Source organism: Macrobrachium rosenbergii, chromosome 14 (assembly GCF_040412425.1).
Source record: "Macrobrachium rosenbergii isolate ZJJX-2024 chromosome 14, ASM4041242v1, whole genome shotgun sequence".
Lineage (NCBI taxonomy): Eukaryota > Metazoa > Arthropoda > Malacostraca > Decapoda > Palaemonidae > Macrobrachium > Macrobrachium rosenbergii.
The window spans coordinates 33,767,969-33,787,028 of record NC_089754.1 but is presented as its reverse complement, the minus strand read 5'-3'; the positions used below and the strand labels follow the sequence as shown (position 1 = coordinate 33,787,028).

Below are 19,060 nucleotides of genomic sequence, written 5' to 3'. Positions count from 1 at the left end.
AAGAATTTTGGTGTTAATGTCGCATTTAAGAACAACACAACAATGAAAATGTACTTATCAAGAACTCCTCAGACAATATTAAAGGGTGTGTATATAAAATTCTGTAAGTCTTGTGACAACTTTTATATTGGCCAAACCGGGAAAGCACTGGAAAAAAAAGAATTGAACAACATAAGAAATGTGTGAGATATGCACAAGGGAACAGTGGTATATTTGTACATGTTAGTGAGAACGATCATGCTATCAACTGGGAAGGGGCAAAGGATTGTATATTCTAATAATGCACTGGAAAGGAACATCATTGAATCTAGCTTCATAAAAGAAAGTTACAACCATAATATGAATATCAGTCAAGGGATGTATAAACTTGATCCTTTAATATCAAAAGAAATTTGTAAATTGTTTAAACTTTAAGGTAGGCAGTAGAGATATATGAAAATAGGATTATCACATTTGTAAACACAGTACGAGGGTAGTAATGTTAATGAGTTTCCAAACTCCGCTCCATGACACCTGTCAGGTGTGGATCTGAGGTGGGGTATGGTCTGTTTATCAGCAATGTCCCCTGAGAGTCTATTGTGATTTTTAGCCAAATGAGTTTTAAAGACACTCTACCTCGACACCGGCCTGAATAGGGATATGGAGCCTTTTAACGGTTGTGTATGTTCGTCAGTACTGTTCTTGTAGTATATATATTTGTGACTTCTCACACTCTGTATCAGTCCTTCGTCAATGGCTTGGAAATAAAGTCGAAACCGGTCAGACCTACACCCCTGTTTCTTATTTTTCACCTGTAATAATGTGTGATATATATATATATATATATATATATATATATATATATATATATATATATATATATATATATATATAGACAATGATAAATACTGTAATGATGCATACCTACTTTAAAGAACGTGTAGGTGCTCCATATAAGTTTGTGTGTCGTCACCTATATAACAGGATGTGCTCTCGGGTGTGAATTATCTCCTGAGAGATCACACGAGCTGTAACTCAAATTCTCCAGTAAGAAAAAAGTAATGTCAGCCCCTGTTGAAACTGCTAAACCTTAAGAAGATAGGAAAAAGATCGATCCTTTTCCTATATCTCCTTAAGGTTTGGCAGTTTCAACAGTTAGTCTCAACCAGGGGTTGACATTATTTTTTTCTTACTGGAGAATTTGGGTTACAGCTTGTGTGATCTCTCAGGAGATAATTCACACCCGAGAGCACATCCTGTTATACAGGTGAAGAGACAGAAACTTATATAGAGCATCTACAAGTTCTTTAAAGTAGGTATGCGTCATTACAGTATTCATCATTGTTTATATAAAGCGTAACATAAACAATATAATAAAACAGTGGCAAGTGGGTGAAAGTAGAAGGACAAGGTCATGTATCGTCGGGGTCAAGTCACCCTGTATGCGCTTCGCAGACCTTGTCGTTAGTTATAATGGCCTGTGAAAAGCGGCAGAGTCCGGACGGACGGTAGAGTGAGTTGCAGACCAACATTTGTTGGTTAAATTTCGATAACAATACGCATTACTTGGAAAGGTGACCAAAAATAACCAAAATCTGTCATTCAAAGCGTTTGCGTCTCTTGCGTATATAAACTCAGGAATGATCGATAGTATATAAATAGTAATTGTTTACGAAATCAGTTGATGCATTCTTCTTCTTCCCCGAAGCTCCTGAGTGATGTTCCGTTGCGTTCTGATAGTCAAGCCATCAGTGAACTGCAAACTCTCATTTACTTCATCATCGTGACGGGTCATTCGAATCCAGCTCCAAAATTTTGTGGATATGCATTTAATAAGTTGTAAGGAATAAGTGAACAAAGTGTTGTATTAGGAGAAGGTTTATTTCTTGCGTCGTTTTGTGACTAACTGAACTGGGTCTTGCAGTTGAAGGCCAAACAAATCTAGCTTGTAACCCAAAGGGATATTGTTGTGATATTATTAATTCTGGAGCTGTACTGACCAAAGTTTCTGGTAATAATTGGTGAGTTTTAAGTTTACCTCGGAATTGCATGACAATTTATAGCCACTAACATTAAGTGTATATTTTTTTCCCGACGGCATTACCTGTTTTCCTTTACCAATGTTAGTGCAAATCACTAGTTTCTGTACCTTCTCCTTACCCATACACCTCTAACAATGAAAGGGCCACAACAGTGACAAACCAAGGTTCTGAGCTGATCAAATCAATAATAAACAGTCACTGTCAACAGCAGGAATGATCAAACAGGCTACGTGTGGAATAAATATATACGTTTCGTAGCTGTCACCATTAGTGAGAAAAAATTCTCAGAGAGCAACAGGGCACATTCAGAGGAACACATCGTTAAAGCAGCCTAGAGACATTTCGGGGGGATAACTAAGTATTGATTTTACCTGTTGCAGTCTATCCTGTCCTAATCCAACCTAACCTACCATAACCTGAGCATCCTTTCTCAGCTAGGGCTTCACCCTAAACTGCCCATCCCTAAAGATAGCCAGAGGGTCTACCCCCTCATCCCTCATTACTAGCTACAAAACTACTGTCTCCCCTTACAGCACAGTCTACCCGTTCTACCCAACCAATTGGGATTATTTTTGTATAGACCCACAATGCACATGCATGCACATCCTCATTACTTTCCTATTGCTTGCTTATTAAAAATCATAAAATGGACAAATCTTTTTGGGTGTATTTATGTCAGCAACTGTAAAAATGAGCTGACAGGCTTACATGGTAGTTAATGAGACAATGAGTTGTGTGCATGAATTAACATGAGAACTAAAGGGTGATGCAGTGGAAGTAAACCTCATTTTAAGAAAATTAAGGAAAAAATACAAAACTTGCACTTGTTGACATCCACATGCATCTTGCTGTTTGTGGAAGAAGACAACTAGAGCTACTATGTAAATGGATTGAGATTAATTCAGGATTTATTCATTTTTTTTCAACTTTCACCAACTGTTAGTCTAATTTACCATCATCGTGTCCAACTTAATTCATTACAAAACAAAACAAAATCTATTATTAACATCAAGGTTTCTCTTTTTTAATAGTTATCAAGCTGTGCTAGCCTATGAAGGATATCTGTATAAGCTACTGTAGCAGAGGCTAGGAGCAATAGTGTTTGTTACTGTTTTACTAACACATGATATACTGTATATGGCGACGTACTTCAGATCTAGTTGGTGACAGGAAAGGTCACAGTAGCATAACCTAGGCTAATGACTAGCCTAAAATAAGCCGTTAAGCCAATGGCCATGTAATAAAGTATGAGAGAATGTAAATTAGGGAACAGTAGTATGCTTAGCTTTTCCAGGATACCCCAAAACCTTATCCTAACCATACAGTTCTCCTAGCCTAACTTAAACAAACAACTTCAATCAAACCTATAGAGTCCAAGAAGAAAATACAGCACTGTACCATGAAAACAGATGAAACAAAACCATATTCTATATGAAATACACCCATACACAAACACTTTATCAAGAAAAATGTTTCATCCAGTGCCTTCGTTGTTACATAAACTGTCTCACAATTAATGCTCACACGAGCAATCCGTATGCATATATTTACAGTAATTTATGTACAATATCTTAATGTTAATAATAGTACAAATATATAAAAAATGTAACATGCTACTATATTATGCCAGTCAACCATTTCCATTTTCTGGGGTCACAATTTTCTCTAGTAAAAGAAATATAGTGTGTAATTCTTAGTCAAGGTACATGACTGACTGAAATTTGACTTAAACTATCAACACAAGAACAGTAGTCATTGATAAAGTTGAAGCTAAAATTGAAAAAAAGCCAGCATTAAAAGTTTTCCAGAATAATAGTTCATATAGCATTACAGTACTCATGCAATATGGTTTAATGGTACTAGGACAGACCAGTGTAATTTGCTCTTGTATCGTGTATCTTAATTACAGTCTTCTCTTTGCAGTGTGACATTGAATCGTCAGCGTGGGAAATGGCAGGGTATGAAAGTGAAGAGAATTTAAAACAGTTTAATGCATTGCAGTCACCACCAAGTAAAAATCACAATACGATTGATTATAGTGTTCTGATTTACATACCAAATGTAATAGGTAAGTTATGATTTTGCTTACGTGAAAACTGTATCCTTTAGTTTCCTCTAGAATGGCTTTTTAAATGTTGTTACTTTGTAATATAGCTGCTTGATTTGTTATGGTTGTCTGTAATCAGTTGGAACGGGTGATGAACTATGGTCCATAATCTTCTACTGTGCATTCTGGAGAGAGTGTAATGTGAGAATGATAGTAATTCTTGATTTTATTATTATAATTATTAATGTTATATGCCAAACTATGGTTTTCGTCTGTCTCTCTTGTCAATAAGAAAGCAACAAAACAGCTTAGTACTTCAAATTTTCTGTTTGAAGTTGCAAAGACCAGGGGACTGGAGTCTGTTTTCTAACCCAGGATTGAAGTAGTGATGACTTGGCAAACTAGTTTCTAGAAAATAATATTAGTGGGTATCTACTAAGCTTCAAGTCTTGAGTTATCTTGTTCAGCTAAGTACTGAAGGCTACATCATATGCATATAAAACAATGAATTATATGTTACTGAAGCCTACATCATATGCATATAAAACAATCAATTATATGTTACAAGATAAAATTTTGTATACTGTAATTTAAAATGTTTCAACTTTAAAAATATTGCCATATCTACTTACTGCAGTACATAATCTTAGCCTCTGTTTATGGATAGCTTTTTTATCCATTCCTCTTTGTTATGTTACAGTAGCTGGGAACAGAGTGCATCGTTTGTAGACTAATATGCATGAGAATTGTGGTCCAAATCACTTCCAAGAAATGAATAAATTTCAAGTAAGAAGGTTATTTTCTATTTTATGACCTCTATGTCATTTGCTTTTTAATGTTTATGCTTTGCAAAAAAAAAAAAACATGCTTTCATTTATTACCGATTGATTTTCTGATTGTCTATCAAACTGACATCAAAACTGTCAGTACTAAAAATACAATTGATTACTGTATATGTTGAGTGATTTATTGATTTTATCCATCTACTGGTACAACAGCAACAAAGGTCATAGGTATCATTCAAAGATTTAAATTAGGAGTAGTACAGTAATTGCCATTAAAAGTTTTTCATTATAAAAAATGTTTATCAAAAATCACATTCATACACTCCAAATATTGTTAAACACTCATACCACATACATAAAATACCCATGTGGGTACTAAGATTCTTAAATAATTTAAATGCCCATGTGGATACTAAGATTCTTAAATAATTTAAGAGTTCTTAGTCTGTTGGGAGATGAATACAACTCCCTCAAATTCTTCAGTTGACTTTTACAGGATGGGAGATGAATACAGCTCCCTCAAATTCTTCAGTTGACTTTTACAGGATGTCACATATATTTTTAACATTTCCATTCCTTTCAGTATGAAAGAGAACCTTGAGCAAATCTAGACTTTACAAGCTTGGCTTTCTTACTAGTGTAGTTGAACGGAAAGGCCACAACATGCCAATCTAGTTAGCGAAACATTTTTATTTGATATTTGTTTGTTTTTTCCCATGGCATTTATTATTTGCACCTTACAAACCAGAAGTATGATGGGTGAATAAATGTACTCCTACAAATTACAACCCTACTTCTTAATGACATTCTGCCTGTTCAAACTGTAACAAATCATAGTGAGCAAAGGGGTAAATTAAGACAGTAAGACATCACACATTAGGGAGGAACCTCAAATGTCACCTGTTCTATTTGTTTCCATCTCAATTATCACCAAAATTATTTGATATACTTGTTGGTACTTTATGAATTGTATTATTTTCTCCTAATTGTTGCTGTTTTGTTAAGAATTTATTTTCTCTGTGTTCCTGTGTATATTTTGCATCTGCTTGCACGAGGAGTTTGTGGCTTGGTGGTCATTTTATGTGCTGGTGGTTACATAACCTCTGATTAAATTATCAAATGTTCTTAACGGATTATTTTGTATGTGCACACTACTTGTATATCTAAGGAAGATACTCATGTTTGGAGAGAATGCCTGCTAAATGACAACCCAAGATGAGTTAAGATGTGGAAGTCTGTAGTTTGAGCTCTGCAGACATTGTACCAGATATATGTCTGACTATCATGCCCCAGGGAGTTTCTTTTGTGCTCATTTTGGAGGGATGGCAGCCGAATCATTATCAGGTCAGGACTGCCAATTTTGTGATACAACTTTCTTCTCTTTCCATTTTCCAGCTTGGAACTGCCAGAGGCAACAGTATAAATAGTAATAGTGATTCCTCTTCTAACTGTAGATTAGCCATTCAAAAAGTCCTTTATTTTAAATAGTAATGCGCTTTCTTGGTTAACATCACACGTGGCCACCATGATTTAGTTAGCTGTGACAGGCCAGGATGAACTAATCTTTCTGGCTCGTACAAGATGGATCAGTCTCCTGACTTGACCAGGCTGAGTCCAAACTGGCTCTGGGACTGTCAGCAGAAAGTTGGTTCTATTTTCTCTTCCTTTCCCTGGTAATTGTTTTTCTAGTTGCTAAGCTGATGAAAATATGCATAGCTATTTGCTTTAGGAAATACCTAATAGTGTTAGATAAGATATTCTTAAAACAGCTTATTATATTGTGGGCTTTGAAAGAATAGTATCATGTGTAGCGAGTACTTTTTACTGCCAGCTGGGCCAAGTTGACACATACAAGTTTAATGCTTTTTTTTTTTTTGTAGGTCTAATGCTGTGTACCTCTTATCTCGGTAATTTTACCAAATGTTTTCAGTTTTACCAAATATTTCCAATTCTCCTTTGTTCTTACATTTAGTTGCATTTGTATAGTACTGAGAATACTTTATTCTCCCTATACCTGAGTTGATTCAGGAGCTTCCCCTGTTCCTGATAAGCCAGGCCTTACTTCCATTTGGGATTGAACTGTAACCCAAAGTCCCTGTCGTCAAGATCACTTGGAACATAGCCCTACACTTTGCATGTGCAATGCTGTTTGATTTATGATTTGTGGCTAAATGAACAGTCATAATGGAATGCAATCCAACTGTATCCCCAAAGCTAACTGTAGTGTTCAGAAGTTTGCACATTATTTACTGTGTACTTTTATGTAGACAGTGTATAAGAGCTGGAAAAGACACTCCCTAGTTAACAGATCAAAACCTCCAAGATGCAAAAACTGAAGTCTGATGGCTGAATACTGGGAGGCCCACTAATTATTATGATAGCTGCAAGACATTTAGAATGGCATATATAGGTAGAATAGGTACAACCTGGTATTAACCTTAAGTCAACACCCTATTATATCTGGAGATTCTCACTAGCTTCAAATACTTGGCTTTTGATATGACACTGCTGTTTATACAGGTCTGACATTTCCTATTCAAGATATAACTCATCATGTGCTGAATGAATGTGGATCTTGCTGCATCTCCCCTAGAAGGAAAATGGATCTTGTTGCTTTTCCCTAGAGGCAAAATGGATCTTGTTGCTTTTCTCCTAGAAGCAAAATGATTCAAGTACCAGCATACCATATGTATTTAAAGGTTGATTGTGTGTGCTGCAGACACCTGTTCTTTACCTGTTCGTTTGCTTTTACCCACTACTTTATGTTTTGTGTCTATTAACAGCTCACTGCAAAGTCTTTCTTACTGTGCAACATGGACACTGTTTTCATTCAATTTATTTATAGTTATGTACGTAGTGTTTGGTGTTGTCCTAATTTATGGCATTTTGTTTCATTTATAATATTTTGTTGACAGGTTACATCAGACTATCATTTCTTGTCCTTGCCTTCTTCCTGTTGCCTACCTCACCTGCTTTGTTCATTACCTTCTATTCCATCTCAATCACGTTAGATGGTTTTGATGGATACGCAGCTCGTAAACTACAACAGTGTTCTGTTTTTGGAGCCTGGGTAAGTAACTTTCCTCATAAGGGTACCAATGCTTACTGTTTGTCACAAATGTCTTAATACTTAACTTGATCACTGCACTATACTACATGGATTTTATTTATTTATATATATATTTTTTTTTACCAAAACTGAAAGATGTTGAGAAACGACAAATGCACTACTTTCTACATTTACTGTATCCAACTGACTCTGTGTATAGTGTTGCTATAAAAGTTTACGTGTGATAACATTCAAAGTTTATTTCCAAAAGCCCAAAGATAGTAAATAACATGGCAAAACAAGTATGAGCATGAAAAAAAGTTGTGTATTCTTTTAAAAAAAATAATCTTTAAGAAACAATTCACATTTTACATTTTTGTTTCAGTTTGATGTGGTTATCGACAATGTTAGTCGTGGGTTACTTTGGACCCATCTACATCCAGTAAGTAATGCACATTACAAGTTTAAAGTTGATACATAAAAGATTGTGAATTAGAGCAATACACTGACAATTTTCTTTAAATGCATACGTACCAAACAGGATGTGGATCAGGATTTTTTGGCCGTAAAAACAGTGAAAAACTGTACATAAATGAGTAGCTATGCCATGCACTGGAAATTATGAGGAGCCATATACATTAAGTCATGGCAGGTAGTCACTTTTCATGTTGTCTGACCAATTACCAAGAAAAAAAAGTGGAAGTTGGATGCACAAAGAGGAAGATACTAGGTGGGAACTTATTAATATGAGAAATGGGCTTGTATGAAAAAAGTTTAAGGATGATACTACAAAATGTAAGAGAATGGCTGATATTCTTAGTAGCTCAAGAGCTTTGGTAATACTGTGGAAATTTTAGTATAATTACCATATCATTTAACCAGACTTCTGAAATTATACTTTGTTTTTCCAGATGTTGTACCTGATTGCTGCTGTAGAGTGGACTGCTTTCGTGTGCAATCATTCATTTGGATCAGACTGGCGTGATAAACTCACTCGGGGTCACCAGATACGACCACCAAAACTCGTTGGACTGGCAATGGCTAACAGTAAGGCATTTCCTGTTGCTGCAGTTATCTGTAAAGGTTATATACAATAATATTACTGAACATTCATTAAAACAAAGTGTATTGTATAAAAATCTAAAATTGAGTTGTGGTATAATCTTATACAAAGCCATATTTATATATTTTGTCTGTTGCTCATTAGAAAAATATATCATACATAACTGATGAAAGACTAGAGATGGAGTACTAGTGATGATAGGGAATTTGGGTGAGGCACCTTAGGGGTTAGTGAGCAGATACCTATCATGTTTAAATCGATTACTTTATCATCAAAATACTCCAGCCTTCACAGACAGGGGACTTTTGTTAAAAATAAGATTGTATGTTATGGAGTATGGAGCTGTTAAGAATCCATATTATTATTATCACTGATTATACTCTGAATTTTTCAGATTTTCGTAATCCATGGGGTATTTGGACCATTGCAGGACTTCATGTACTACCAGTTTGGTTACTAGGTCTGCAGTATGATGTTTTCACATCTCATTTATGGTTCATTCCCTACTGTATTAAGATTGGAGGTAAGTTACATCTGAAACCATTTAGATTGCACTAAATTAATCTTTTCTTCCAGCTCTGTGATTTTCATTTAAGCTAAAGGTAGTCCCCAGGTTACGGCAGCTCCAACTTATGGCATTCCATACTTACGGCGCTTTTTCAATGTATTCATAAAAAAATCAGTTCCAGGTTATGGCTGATGTTCCAAAGTTATGGCGCCATAACTCCGATACAGCGCCAGTAGGCATTGATGTTCCAAGTTATGGCATTTTCCAACTTACGGCACACCACTGGAATGGAACCCACGCCATAACCCGGGGACCACCTAGAAGTTAGGATTGGAAGTTTACACAATTTTGTGGTATCCTTTCCCTGTTATTAATGATCTTTGGAATTGATATCATCTTAACATTTTCATCTCAGCTGAATAATTTCCTGTTAACAAGATGCCTTTTCTTGCAATTCAAAACTACTGTACAGTATTTTTATTTTTGTAGCTCTTTATTTGACAAAATATGTATGGTAATATTCTCATCACCAGGTCTTATCATCCTTGGTTTGGGACGCTTGCTGTGCCTTTTTGTGGAGCTGTGGAGTATATGGATTCACATCACACTGATGCTCGTAAATGTATCTGGAAAAGCCTAATATTATGGTTGTGCTAATAATTTTAAATATTCTTTTATGTTTAATATATTAATTTCTGGATCGGGTCCCGTGTCAGCCGATGAAAAAGTCCATTCAGCACTTATTTCTAGGTAATTCCGTTGCTAGATACCAGAGAAAGCTAAATGAAATGCTGGAGTTACTACCCCAGAGCGAGCTCCATCAGATGGAGTCGTGTATGGAAAAGGGTGAACTACAAAACACGGAACCTTATCCTATAGAGATCCCAAGGTCAAAAGTCCCACAGGGAGGTGCCGTTACAAACCCATGTACCACCCGTGGACAGCACACAAAATACTGCTAGCCGCATTCCATTTCAGCAAGCACCATCGTTCACACGTTTTTTCGTTGTGCTTTTAATCTTGTGCCTTTTTGCATCATTATGACTTCCTCACAAGGTCTTTCGTCACCTAAGTTGAGTACCAATATTTCGTGTTTTAGTTGAGGCGATTGAGGCTCCTTATTTCCCTTTAGTTTAATAATTAAAGGGATTTATAACGCCCGTCTCGATCTCCTCTCACGGCCTCACGTGACCTCCATGCGTGGTTAAGTGATCTTGGGTCGCCCTGTTTTTCAATCTTTTCACGGTTCCTCTTCGTGTTTAGGAGCATTTTCCTTTTCATGAGGTCTAATTAGTGATTTTGATTGACTAACGTTTGTTTCCCTTTGCTTCGAGTTGAGGGCTGGTGTTTGGCGTCGGGCTTCCCCCTCGAGCCTATTCGCATTTTATCAATTCATTTACATGCCTTATTTTTGCCCTTCCCTTCTCGTAGCTTCTGGGAATTTTATTTACGTTTGTACTTTTAAGTTTTTTTGTTTTCCTTTTAACCCAGTGTTCGGATGCATTTGATATTTGATGATTATCATGGATGTTTCTTTTGTTTCGAGGCGGCCATTTCCCTTCACGTCCACATCGTGTTGGGTATGGTCCTCCTCTTGTTTTGTATTGATTTTTTTTTTTTTTTTTTTTTTACTTTATGGGTTGGTGTTAGCTTTGGTTTTCCTTTTTTGGGGCGTTAGGCTGTGCCCCCTTTTTCCATAAAAAGGGGGATGGTCGTTCATTCTTTCCGTTCACATGCCCTTCTAGGGTTTTGTGTTCGTTTTTTCCATGCGGCGCTCTCCTTAAGTTTTACCAGGGTCTTCTCCCTTATGTTCCCTTCCCCTGTTTCGGCTTTCTGCGTAGGCTAATAAGCCTCTCGTTAAGCTGGAATAGCGAGGGACCTCATGTTGCTTCCCTCTCCCTGTTTCGGCTTTTCGCGTAGGCTAATGAGCCTCTTGGTTAAACTGGGATAGCGAGGGCTTCATGTAGCCTACCCTAGTTTGGTATTTACTTAAGGTTAGTTCTAGTTTTTGGATATGTCGACCCATCCTTTTCCTAGCCTATAGCCTGTGCCCCCTTCCTCTGCATTGTTTGGCCTCTCTTTGGTACGGTCCGTGACTTTACCTTTGTACTTCCCCTCCGGGGACTGTTAGTGGCCAGGAGAGCTTCCCCCTCTCCTGTCCACCATCTTTGGCCATCTTTATCTCCCTGTCCCCATCCCCCCCCCTTGGAGGAGGTTGTCCCTGTTCCTCTCCTGCTTCTCTCGCGTTTGCTGGGTAACGACCCAGTCAGCGTGTGGGCGGGAGGACACGGAACGCCCGGATTGTGCATTCCCACTCTCTGGTCGTTCCTTTTCGGTTCTTCCTTCCTTCGGGTTCCCATTCCTCCCCTTCATCGTCTTCTCCGGCGTGTCGTTTAATTTGGCGACACTCCGGTTCAGTCCAACTTCCGTTGCCAGTTAGTGCTTTCCGCCTGACTGTCTTCGTGTCGGGCTCTTGACGTTCCCTGACCTTAGCTAACTACTGTCTTCTATCGGAGCGCATTCCTTGCTTCCCGCTCCGGCGGTTCTAGCGTTTATCGGTCTTCCGTTATCGCTAGTTTCATATTATTTTTAGTTGCCGAGAATGCGCTTTCTCCGGACAGTTTAACCTTCCATTTCATTTCACTTTGTATCCGTCACTTACTTTAAGGCATGTTACTCCGGCTAGTTCCGGTAAATTTATTTTGCTTTATTATTATTTTTGCTTGTATGAGTTTTTACCAGGTTACCTCCCAGATCATTCCGGCTGGTTTCACGGCTTGGTTTAATACTGTGTTGCTCCGCACTCTACTCCGGCACTTTACACAGTGTACTCATAATCTCATACTCTTACAGGTGGTACGCTGCCAAGAAGAAGGGTGCTCCGCAGCCCTCCATCAGGCCAGCGGCCACGGCAGTTTGCCGTCTCACTCGGATGTGCGGTCCACGTGAGGGATCTTATTGTTTGGCACCCTGACGGATGTGATGTTTGCTACGCTCTTTACGAGCAGGCTATCGATGATTCGGTAGGTGATCATGCATCTTTCCTTCTTAGCCAACTATAATATTTACATTTTTATCGATTCCCTCCGCCTTGGTAAGACCACAATAATGTTTTTCTTCCGGCTGGCTGACCGCAAGTCTCGTGATTCTTGATTCAGGCCCTTAAAGTCTGGGTTAGCGGTTTTGGGCGCAACGTAGGAGCTGGCAATCCCTACATACTCTCGAAGGACATTTGTAATGTCCTTTTTCCCGGCGCTTGGATCACAGCTTCTGTCACCGGCGAGGTTGCTGCTCCGTTGATTGCCGGGATTCGGGAGTTGACCCAGCCCTCCAGACGGTTCGGCTTTGAGCGGCGGCACTCCGAAGCTTGCGGCGAATTCGATCTCGGCCTTGAGTCTCCGAGCATTATCCCAGAGCATCAGGCAGGTAAGGGGGTAAGTGAGGCAGGTTCTTCACTGTTTAACTCTCCTTCTTCCTCTGTTGCTTCTTTTAAAGGCTTCTCTAAATCTTCATACCTTTCGGGCACGTCTGGGTCTGTTGCCCGAAGGTGAAGTCCGTTAAAAGAAAACCTTACCTACTCCGGCAGGCCGATATGGGGTCCCTCCGGCGGCGGCACGGACGGCGAGCCCGTCCGTCGGCGAGTACAGCCTCTCCTTCCGGGTCCCAGGCGGAGCCTCAATCACGTCAGGTAGTTTCCCCTCCTCCTTCTTTGGATACACTTCATTTCTTTGAACAGTTCCTGGAAAGAATCGACGAGATTTGAGAAGATCGACGCGAGGTAGACAGTAAGCTGTCTGGTCTTGCTTCTTCTTTTCAGTCTCTTTCGAAGAAGGTGGAATCTCAACAACGTTCTAGGCATTCTGTTCCTGACCCTTCCACTCCCTCCCTTTGATCTAGGGAATCCTTGGCGTCTCACCCTTTATGCTCCAGTGCGAAGGTACTCTTACCATAGAGGTTTAGGCACGAGGAGAGTGGAAGAGTTAGAGTTCTATCCTCCGGACCTGACATCTCCCTACACTGGTTTTGCCAGGCTGAAGGGAGAGGTTTGGAACAGGTCTGATAAAGTCCCTAAGGAGACGGTCATCTATCCTAGGGACCAAGCCCAGTCGTCTTTGATGAGGACTCTTCGGAGTGGCAAGCGGAGAACACTAAGCTCACACCAGCTAAGGGAGTGTTCACTATGTTCACTCTCAGTGATGTTCTCCTTCTCCCTTGCACTTCGAAAGTGGCCTCCCTGACTAGCCAGGCTTGCTTCGAAGGTAAACCCCTTCCTCATCTCCGTGAGACGGACCCTACATCGCTCGTCTTTCCCGGAGGCACCGACTTCTGGAAGGGAGCCCCTAATACGTTTACGGTGACTCGACTTGACCCAGACTGCGCCTCTGATCTGTTCAGTGAGCAGCTCCTAAGATCCCGGAGTCGCTCTTGAAAACAGAGGCTGATACTAAGGAAAGGCTCATCGCCAGGTCTTTGAACTCTTTGGCTTTAGCGGAAGCAACTTCTTTGGTTTACAGAGAAGATCCATTATTCCAGGTCTTGACGAAATCTCTCTTGGCGAGTTTTCAACAAGATCTGTTTGACTTTATGACTGCCCGACTGGCCTGCCGGAAGCACATCTTTTCAGCAGCCACAGTTTGGCATGAACCAAATAAGCTTCTTAAGAGTTCGATCTGGGGTGCTAATCTTTTCCCAAGAAGTTGATGCAGTCTTATCTGAGGCAGCTAGGGTCAATCAAAGCCTCCGTTCCCGTTGGGGCCTGCCTATAAAGGAAACAGTCTGATCTTGCCAGCCCTCCCACCAAGTCCAGTAAGAAATTTAAACACTTCAAACGTCTTCCAGCTCAGTCCTTGGTCCAGGTTCCTTTACAAAGTCAACCTTCGACCTCTTCCTCCCATCCTCCACCTCAGTATGTCCTGGTAAACCCGGCACATCAGTCTTTGGCTGCTCCTTCCTATGTCTCCTCCCCAACTTTCAATCCTGCATATGAAAGTCAGGGGAAATTTCGCCCCAGACAATCACCCAGAAGCAATAAGCCCCGTGGCTTCGCTCGGGGAAGGGGAGCCCCCCGCTCCTCTCCCAGGAACAGGGGAGGTAGAGGCTCCAGAGGGGGGAAGCAAACACAGGACCGATGACATACATCCTGTGGGCGGGAGGCTGTACCATTTTCGAGCTCGGTGGACCTTCTGTCCCTGGGCTCAGAGTATAGTTTCCAAGGGCCTAGGCTGGAGTTGGATCGACAATCCCCCTCCACCAGTCAAGTTTTATCAGGCTACGACCAAGGATCTCGAGGACTTTGTGGAGGAATTCCTACAGAAACAGGCTATAAGGAAAGTGAGGTCTCTGAAGTTCCAAGGCAGGCTCTTCAGTGTTCCAAAGAAAGGTTCCAACAAACGGAGGGTAATTCTGGACTTGTCCCGTCTGAATTCCTACATTCGTTGCGACAAGTTTCGGATGCTTACTGTCTCCCAAGTTCGGACCCTACTGCCCCGTGGAGCCGTAACCACCTCTCTAGATCTTTCCGGCGCCTATTATCACGTCCCGGTTGAAGGTTCTCCCCCTTTCTGGGGTTCAGGCTCGGAAGGCAGGCATATTCCTTCAAAGTGATGCCTTTCGGCCCCAACATAGCCCCAAGGATTTTTACCAAGTTGACAGACACGGTCGTACAGCAACTCCGATCTCAAGGAATTACGCTGGCTGCGTATCTCGACGACTGGATCATCTGGGCATCCAGCGTCGAGGAATGCCGGAGAGTTACATCCGTGGTGGTCGACTTTCTAGAATCCTTGGGCTTTCGTGTAAACAGGGAGAAGTCCCGCCTGGTTCCCAGCAGTTGTTTTCAGTGGCTAGGAATCCAGTGGGATCTGAATTCTCACAAGCTCTCTCTTCCTCCTCCCAAGAGGAAGGAGATAGCCAGAACAACCAAACAGTTTCTCAAATCCAAAAGGGCCTCTCGGCGGACCCAGGAACGAGTCTTGGGCTCCCTTCAGTTCGCTTCGGTGACAGACCTGTTGCTGAAAGTGAAACTGAAGGATATCAACAGAGTGTGGCGGAGTCGGGCAAATATCAGGCTCAGGGACAAGGTGTCTCTGATTCCCCACATCTTGAAGAAGCGACTCCGTCCTTGGTCGACTGTCAAGAGCCTGTCCAAGTCAGTCCCCCTTCAATTTCCTCCTCCAGCGTTGGTTATCCACACAGACGCCTCCTTAAGCGGGGTGGGGAGGATATTCTCAACACCAAGAAGTACAGGGGACTTGGTCCTCATGTTCCGCCAGTTCCATATAAATGTTCTGGAGGCCATGGCGGTCTTCCTTACCTTGAAGAAGCTTCTTCCCCAAGAAGATTCACATAAGACTGGTTCTGGACAGCGCCACGGTAGTCCACTGCATAAACAGGGGAGGTTCAAAATCGAGCAGGATCAACCAGGTAATGATTGCACTTTTCTCCTTGGCCTGCAGAACAAGTGGCACCTATCTGCCACCCATCTTGCAGGGGTCCGAAACGTCGTAGCAGATTCCCTCTCCAGGACAACTCCTCGAGTCGGAGTGGTCCCTAGACAGGGGCTCGTTCAATTGGATCTGCCAACTAGTTCCGGGTCTGGAGGTAGATTTGTTCGCAACAAGCTCAACAACAAGCTCCCTCATTACGTAGCTCCCAACCTGGACCCTCAAGCTCTTTTCACGGACGCAATGTCATTGGATTGGAACAGGTGGAAGGTGATCTATCTGTTCCCTCCAGTGAATTTGTTGTTGAAAGTCCTCCACAAACTGAGGACGTTCAAGGGTCAAAAGTAGCTCTAGTGGCTCCCTACTGGCCAAAGAGCAGCTGGTTTCCTCTTCTACTAGAACTGAAACTTCGCCACATCCGAATCCCCAGTCCGAAACTAACACAAGTAGTACAAACTCAGACTGTGTCAGCTTCCTCAAAAATCCAAAATGCCCTGGCTTTGTGGACTTTATGAAGTTGCGGCTCAAAGGGATGCTAACGTTGATCCTGTCAATACCATGTTCTTAGAATCAGATAAGCGGGCCTCCACTCTTCGTCAGTACGACTCAGCAATTAAGAAACTAGCACTCTTTTTACGAGAATCTGAGGCTACAGTAATGACCATTAATTTAGCGATCTCCTTTTTTAGATCACTGTTTGAGAAGGGTTTAGCCGCTAGTACTGTTACTACAGTCAAGTCGGCTCTACGTAAAGTGTTCTTGTATGGTTTCAAAATTGACCTCACAGACCCTTACTTTTCTTCCATCCCTAAAGCATGTGCGTCTGAGGCCAGCAATCCGTCCACATACGGTTTCCTGGTTTCTAAATGACGTGTTGAAGTTAGCCTCAGATATCGATAATCAATCCTGCCCCTACCTTTCCTTGTTGAGGAAAACGTTGTTTTTAGTTAGCCTGGCTTCGGGTGCTAGAATTTCGGAGCTGTCTGCACTCTCTAGGAACCCAACCACGTCGACTTCCTTCCATCAGGGGAGGTTTTGCTGATTCCTCACCCTACCTTCCTGGCCAAAAATGAAGATCCGCAGCATAGGTGGTCGCCTTGGAAAATTCTTCCTCTGCCTCTAGACCTGTCCCTGTGTCCAGTTCATACTTTGAGGGCTTATTTAGACAGGTCCTCTCACATCTCTTCTGGGCCTCTCTTTATCAGGGAAGGAGGGGGTAATCTCTCTATGTCTGCTATTAGACAACAGATCCTTTACTTTATCAAGCAGGCTAACCCTGACTCAGTCCCAAAAGTTCATGATATTAGAGCTGTGGCCACCTCCATTAATTACTTTCATTACATGAATTTCACGGATCTTACCAGGTACACCGGTTGGAAGTCACCCTTGGTTTTCAAACGTCACTATTTGAAATCCTTAGAAGCTCTTAAATTCTCAGCAGTCGCGGCAGGGAACGTTGTCCCTCCCTCTGGTTCCCTTTCTGATTCCTAGTCATTTCCTCCTCCACTGCCTCAGTTATCCCCACGGTCATTTCAGTCAGGCTTGCCTTGACTTCTCACCTGGCTGTGTTATCCATGTATTTGTCTAAATGACACATTTAAGTTATAAGGTTTTCAATATTGTATAGTTATTCGTTTATGTACTTTTTTCACATTGTCATGTTAATCTTAAGCTAACATCAGTTTCTTTTGTACATTATTGTTATTGTTACTAGTGATTATAAAGTTTCTTTTTGGACCTTCGGTCTTCTGTTCCCCTTAGAATTTTTATCTTTTTAGTTTAAGAATTATGTTTATTTCTCTGTTAATTTTTCATCGGCTGACACGGGACCCGATCCAGAAAAGGGATTTTGACGAAGGAAAAATCTATTTCTGGAGAGGGGACCGTGTCACCCGATGACCCACCTCCATCATGTGTCATGTCCCTCCCATAGTAAACATCATTCTAGTGGGGTGTTGCTTTCATGGAATGCGGCTAGCAGTGTTTTGTGTGCTGTCCACGGGTGGTACATGGGTTTGTAACGGCACCTCCCTGTGGGACTTTTGACCTTGGGATCTCTATAGGATAAGGTTCCGTGTTTTGTAGTTCACCCTTTTCCATACACGACTCCATCTGATGGAGCTCGCTCTGGGGGTAGTAACTCCAGCATTTCATTTAGCTTTCTCTGGTATCTAGCAACGGAATTACCTAGAAATAAGTGCTGAATGGACTTTTTCATCGGGTGACACGGTCCCCTCTCCAGAAATAGATTTTTCCTTCGTCAAAATCCCTTTTGTATAATTCTATTTAGCCAGAAAAGAGGGGATTCAATACTGTATGTTTGATCTTTCATTATGTTATAAGGTACTTAGGTTTTTTAATTTAGTACAGTACTCAGCACTTAATAGTTCCTAAACAAATTCACAAATCAGCTGATGGAAGTTAGAACTGACTCCAATGCTGAAATGTCTGAATTACATGGTTGTGTATGTATTATCCTCTCTTTAAAATACCACGAGGTGAAAAGTTTACATGAAGTGTCTACTTTTCACAAAGCTTATATTGCATAAGACCAGTTTTGTATATTTGTTTAGGGTTTAATCCTTCAAAGACAGCTGTGTGCTTTATCAGAAACTCCCTTTGAGGTGTAATGCAACATCATAAATTCATTGATGTTTTGATTTTGAAAATCACATTAGACTGAAAAACTTTGTTGCATAGATAAAGAAGTTTATGAAAATGAAATTTTTATTACTTCTTGTTAAAAGACTGTTTTATTAATATATACATTTTTCATTTAAATTTTATCTGAAGATATATTAATAGTAATTTTTCCTTGTAGAATTTAATTTTCATTGTTGACCACTGCTTCAAGCTCATTTCATTTCTGGACCAATGTTTCAGTTTTATTTGTGTTATATACAGCTTTCCATAGTGATGTACTGTACAGTATAAGAATGTATGTAACAGACATTTCAATATGAAGTTACACTTTGGCAAAATTTTGGTCAAGTAGAACAATGATTTACTATATACAGTACTTATCAGTGTCAATTAAAAGCAGTTTTTATTACATAAGCTAGCTGAATAGCTGTAATATATTTTATATAGTTATTATTTTAACCTATTTCACAAATCAAGTGATGTGTACGTGAATAAGAAACA

At 40.6% G+C, this 19,060-nt stretch overlaps 1 protein-coding gene across 1 annotated transcript; it reads left to right on the top strand.

The window, feature by feature from the left end:
• Nucleotides 1-1,498: 1,498 nt before the first annotated feature.
• On the top strand, nucleotides 1,499-19,001 carry LOC136845905 (uncharacterized). Its single transcript, XM_067116387.1, has 8 exons — nucleotides 1,499-2,000; nucleotides 3,945-4,089; nucleotides 7,769-7,923; nucleotides 8,288-8,344; nucleotides 8,814-8,949; nucleotides 9,360-9,488; nucleotides 10,007-10,168; nucleotides 18,191-19,001. The coding sequence occupies exons 2-7, from the start codon at nucleotides 3,972-3,974 to the stop codon at nucleotides 10,111-10,113; spliced, it is 702 nt and encodes a 233-aa protein (XP_066972488.1). The 5' UTR covers nucleotides 1,499-2,000; nucleotides 3,945-3,971; the 3' UTR covers nucleotides 10,114-10,168; nucleotides 18,191-19,001.
• Nucleotides 19,002-19,060: the final 59 nt, after the last annotated feature.

Excerpts from the sequence above, each read along its gene's own strand:
- LOC136845905 (XM_067116387.1), top strand. The coding sequence starts at position 3,972 with ATGGCAGGGTATGAAAGTGAAGAGAATTTAAAACAGTTTAATGCATTG. Across the intron at positions 7,924-8,287 it reads GTTCTGTTTTTGGAGCCTGG|TTTGATGTGGTTATCGACAA; the intron begins GTAAGTAACTTT and ends TTTTTGTTTCAG. Across the intron at positions 8,950-9,359 it reads TGGACTGGCAATGGCTAACA|ATTTTCGTAATCCATGGGGT; the intron begins GTAAGGCATTTC and ends TGAATTTTTCAG.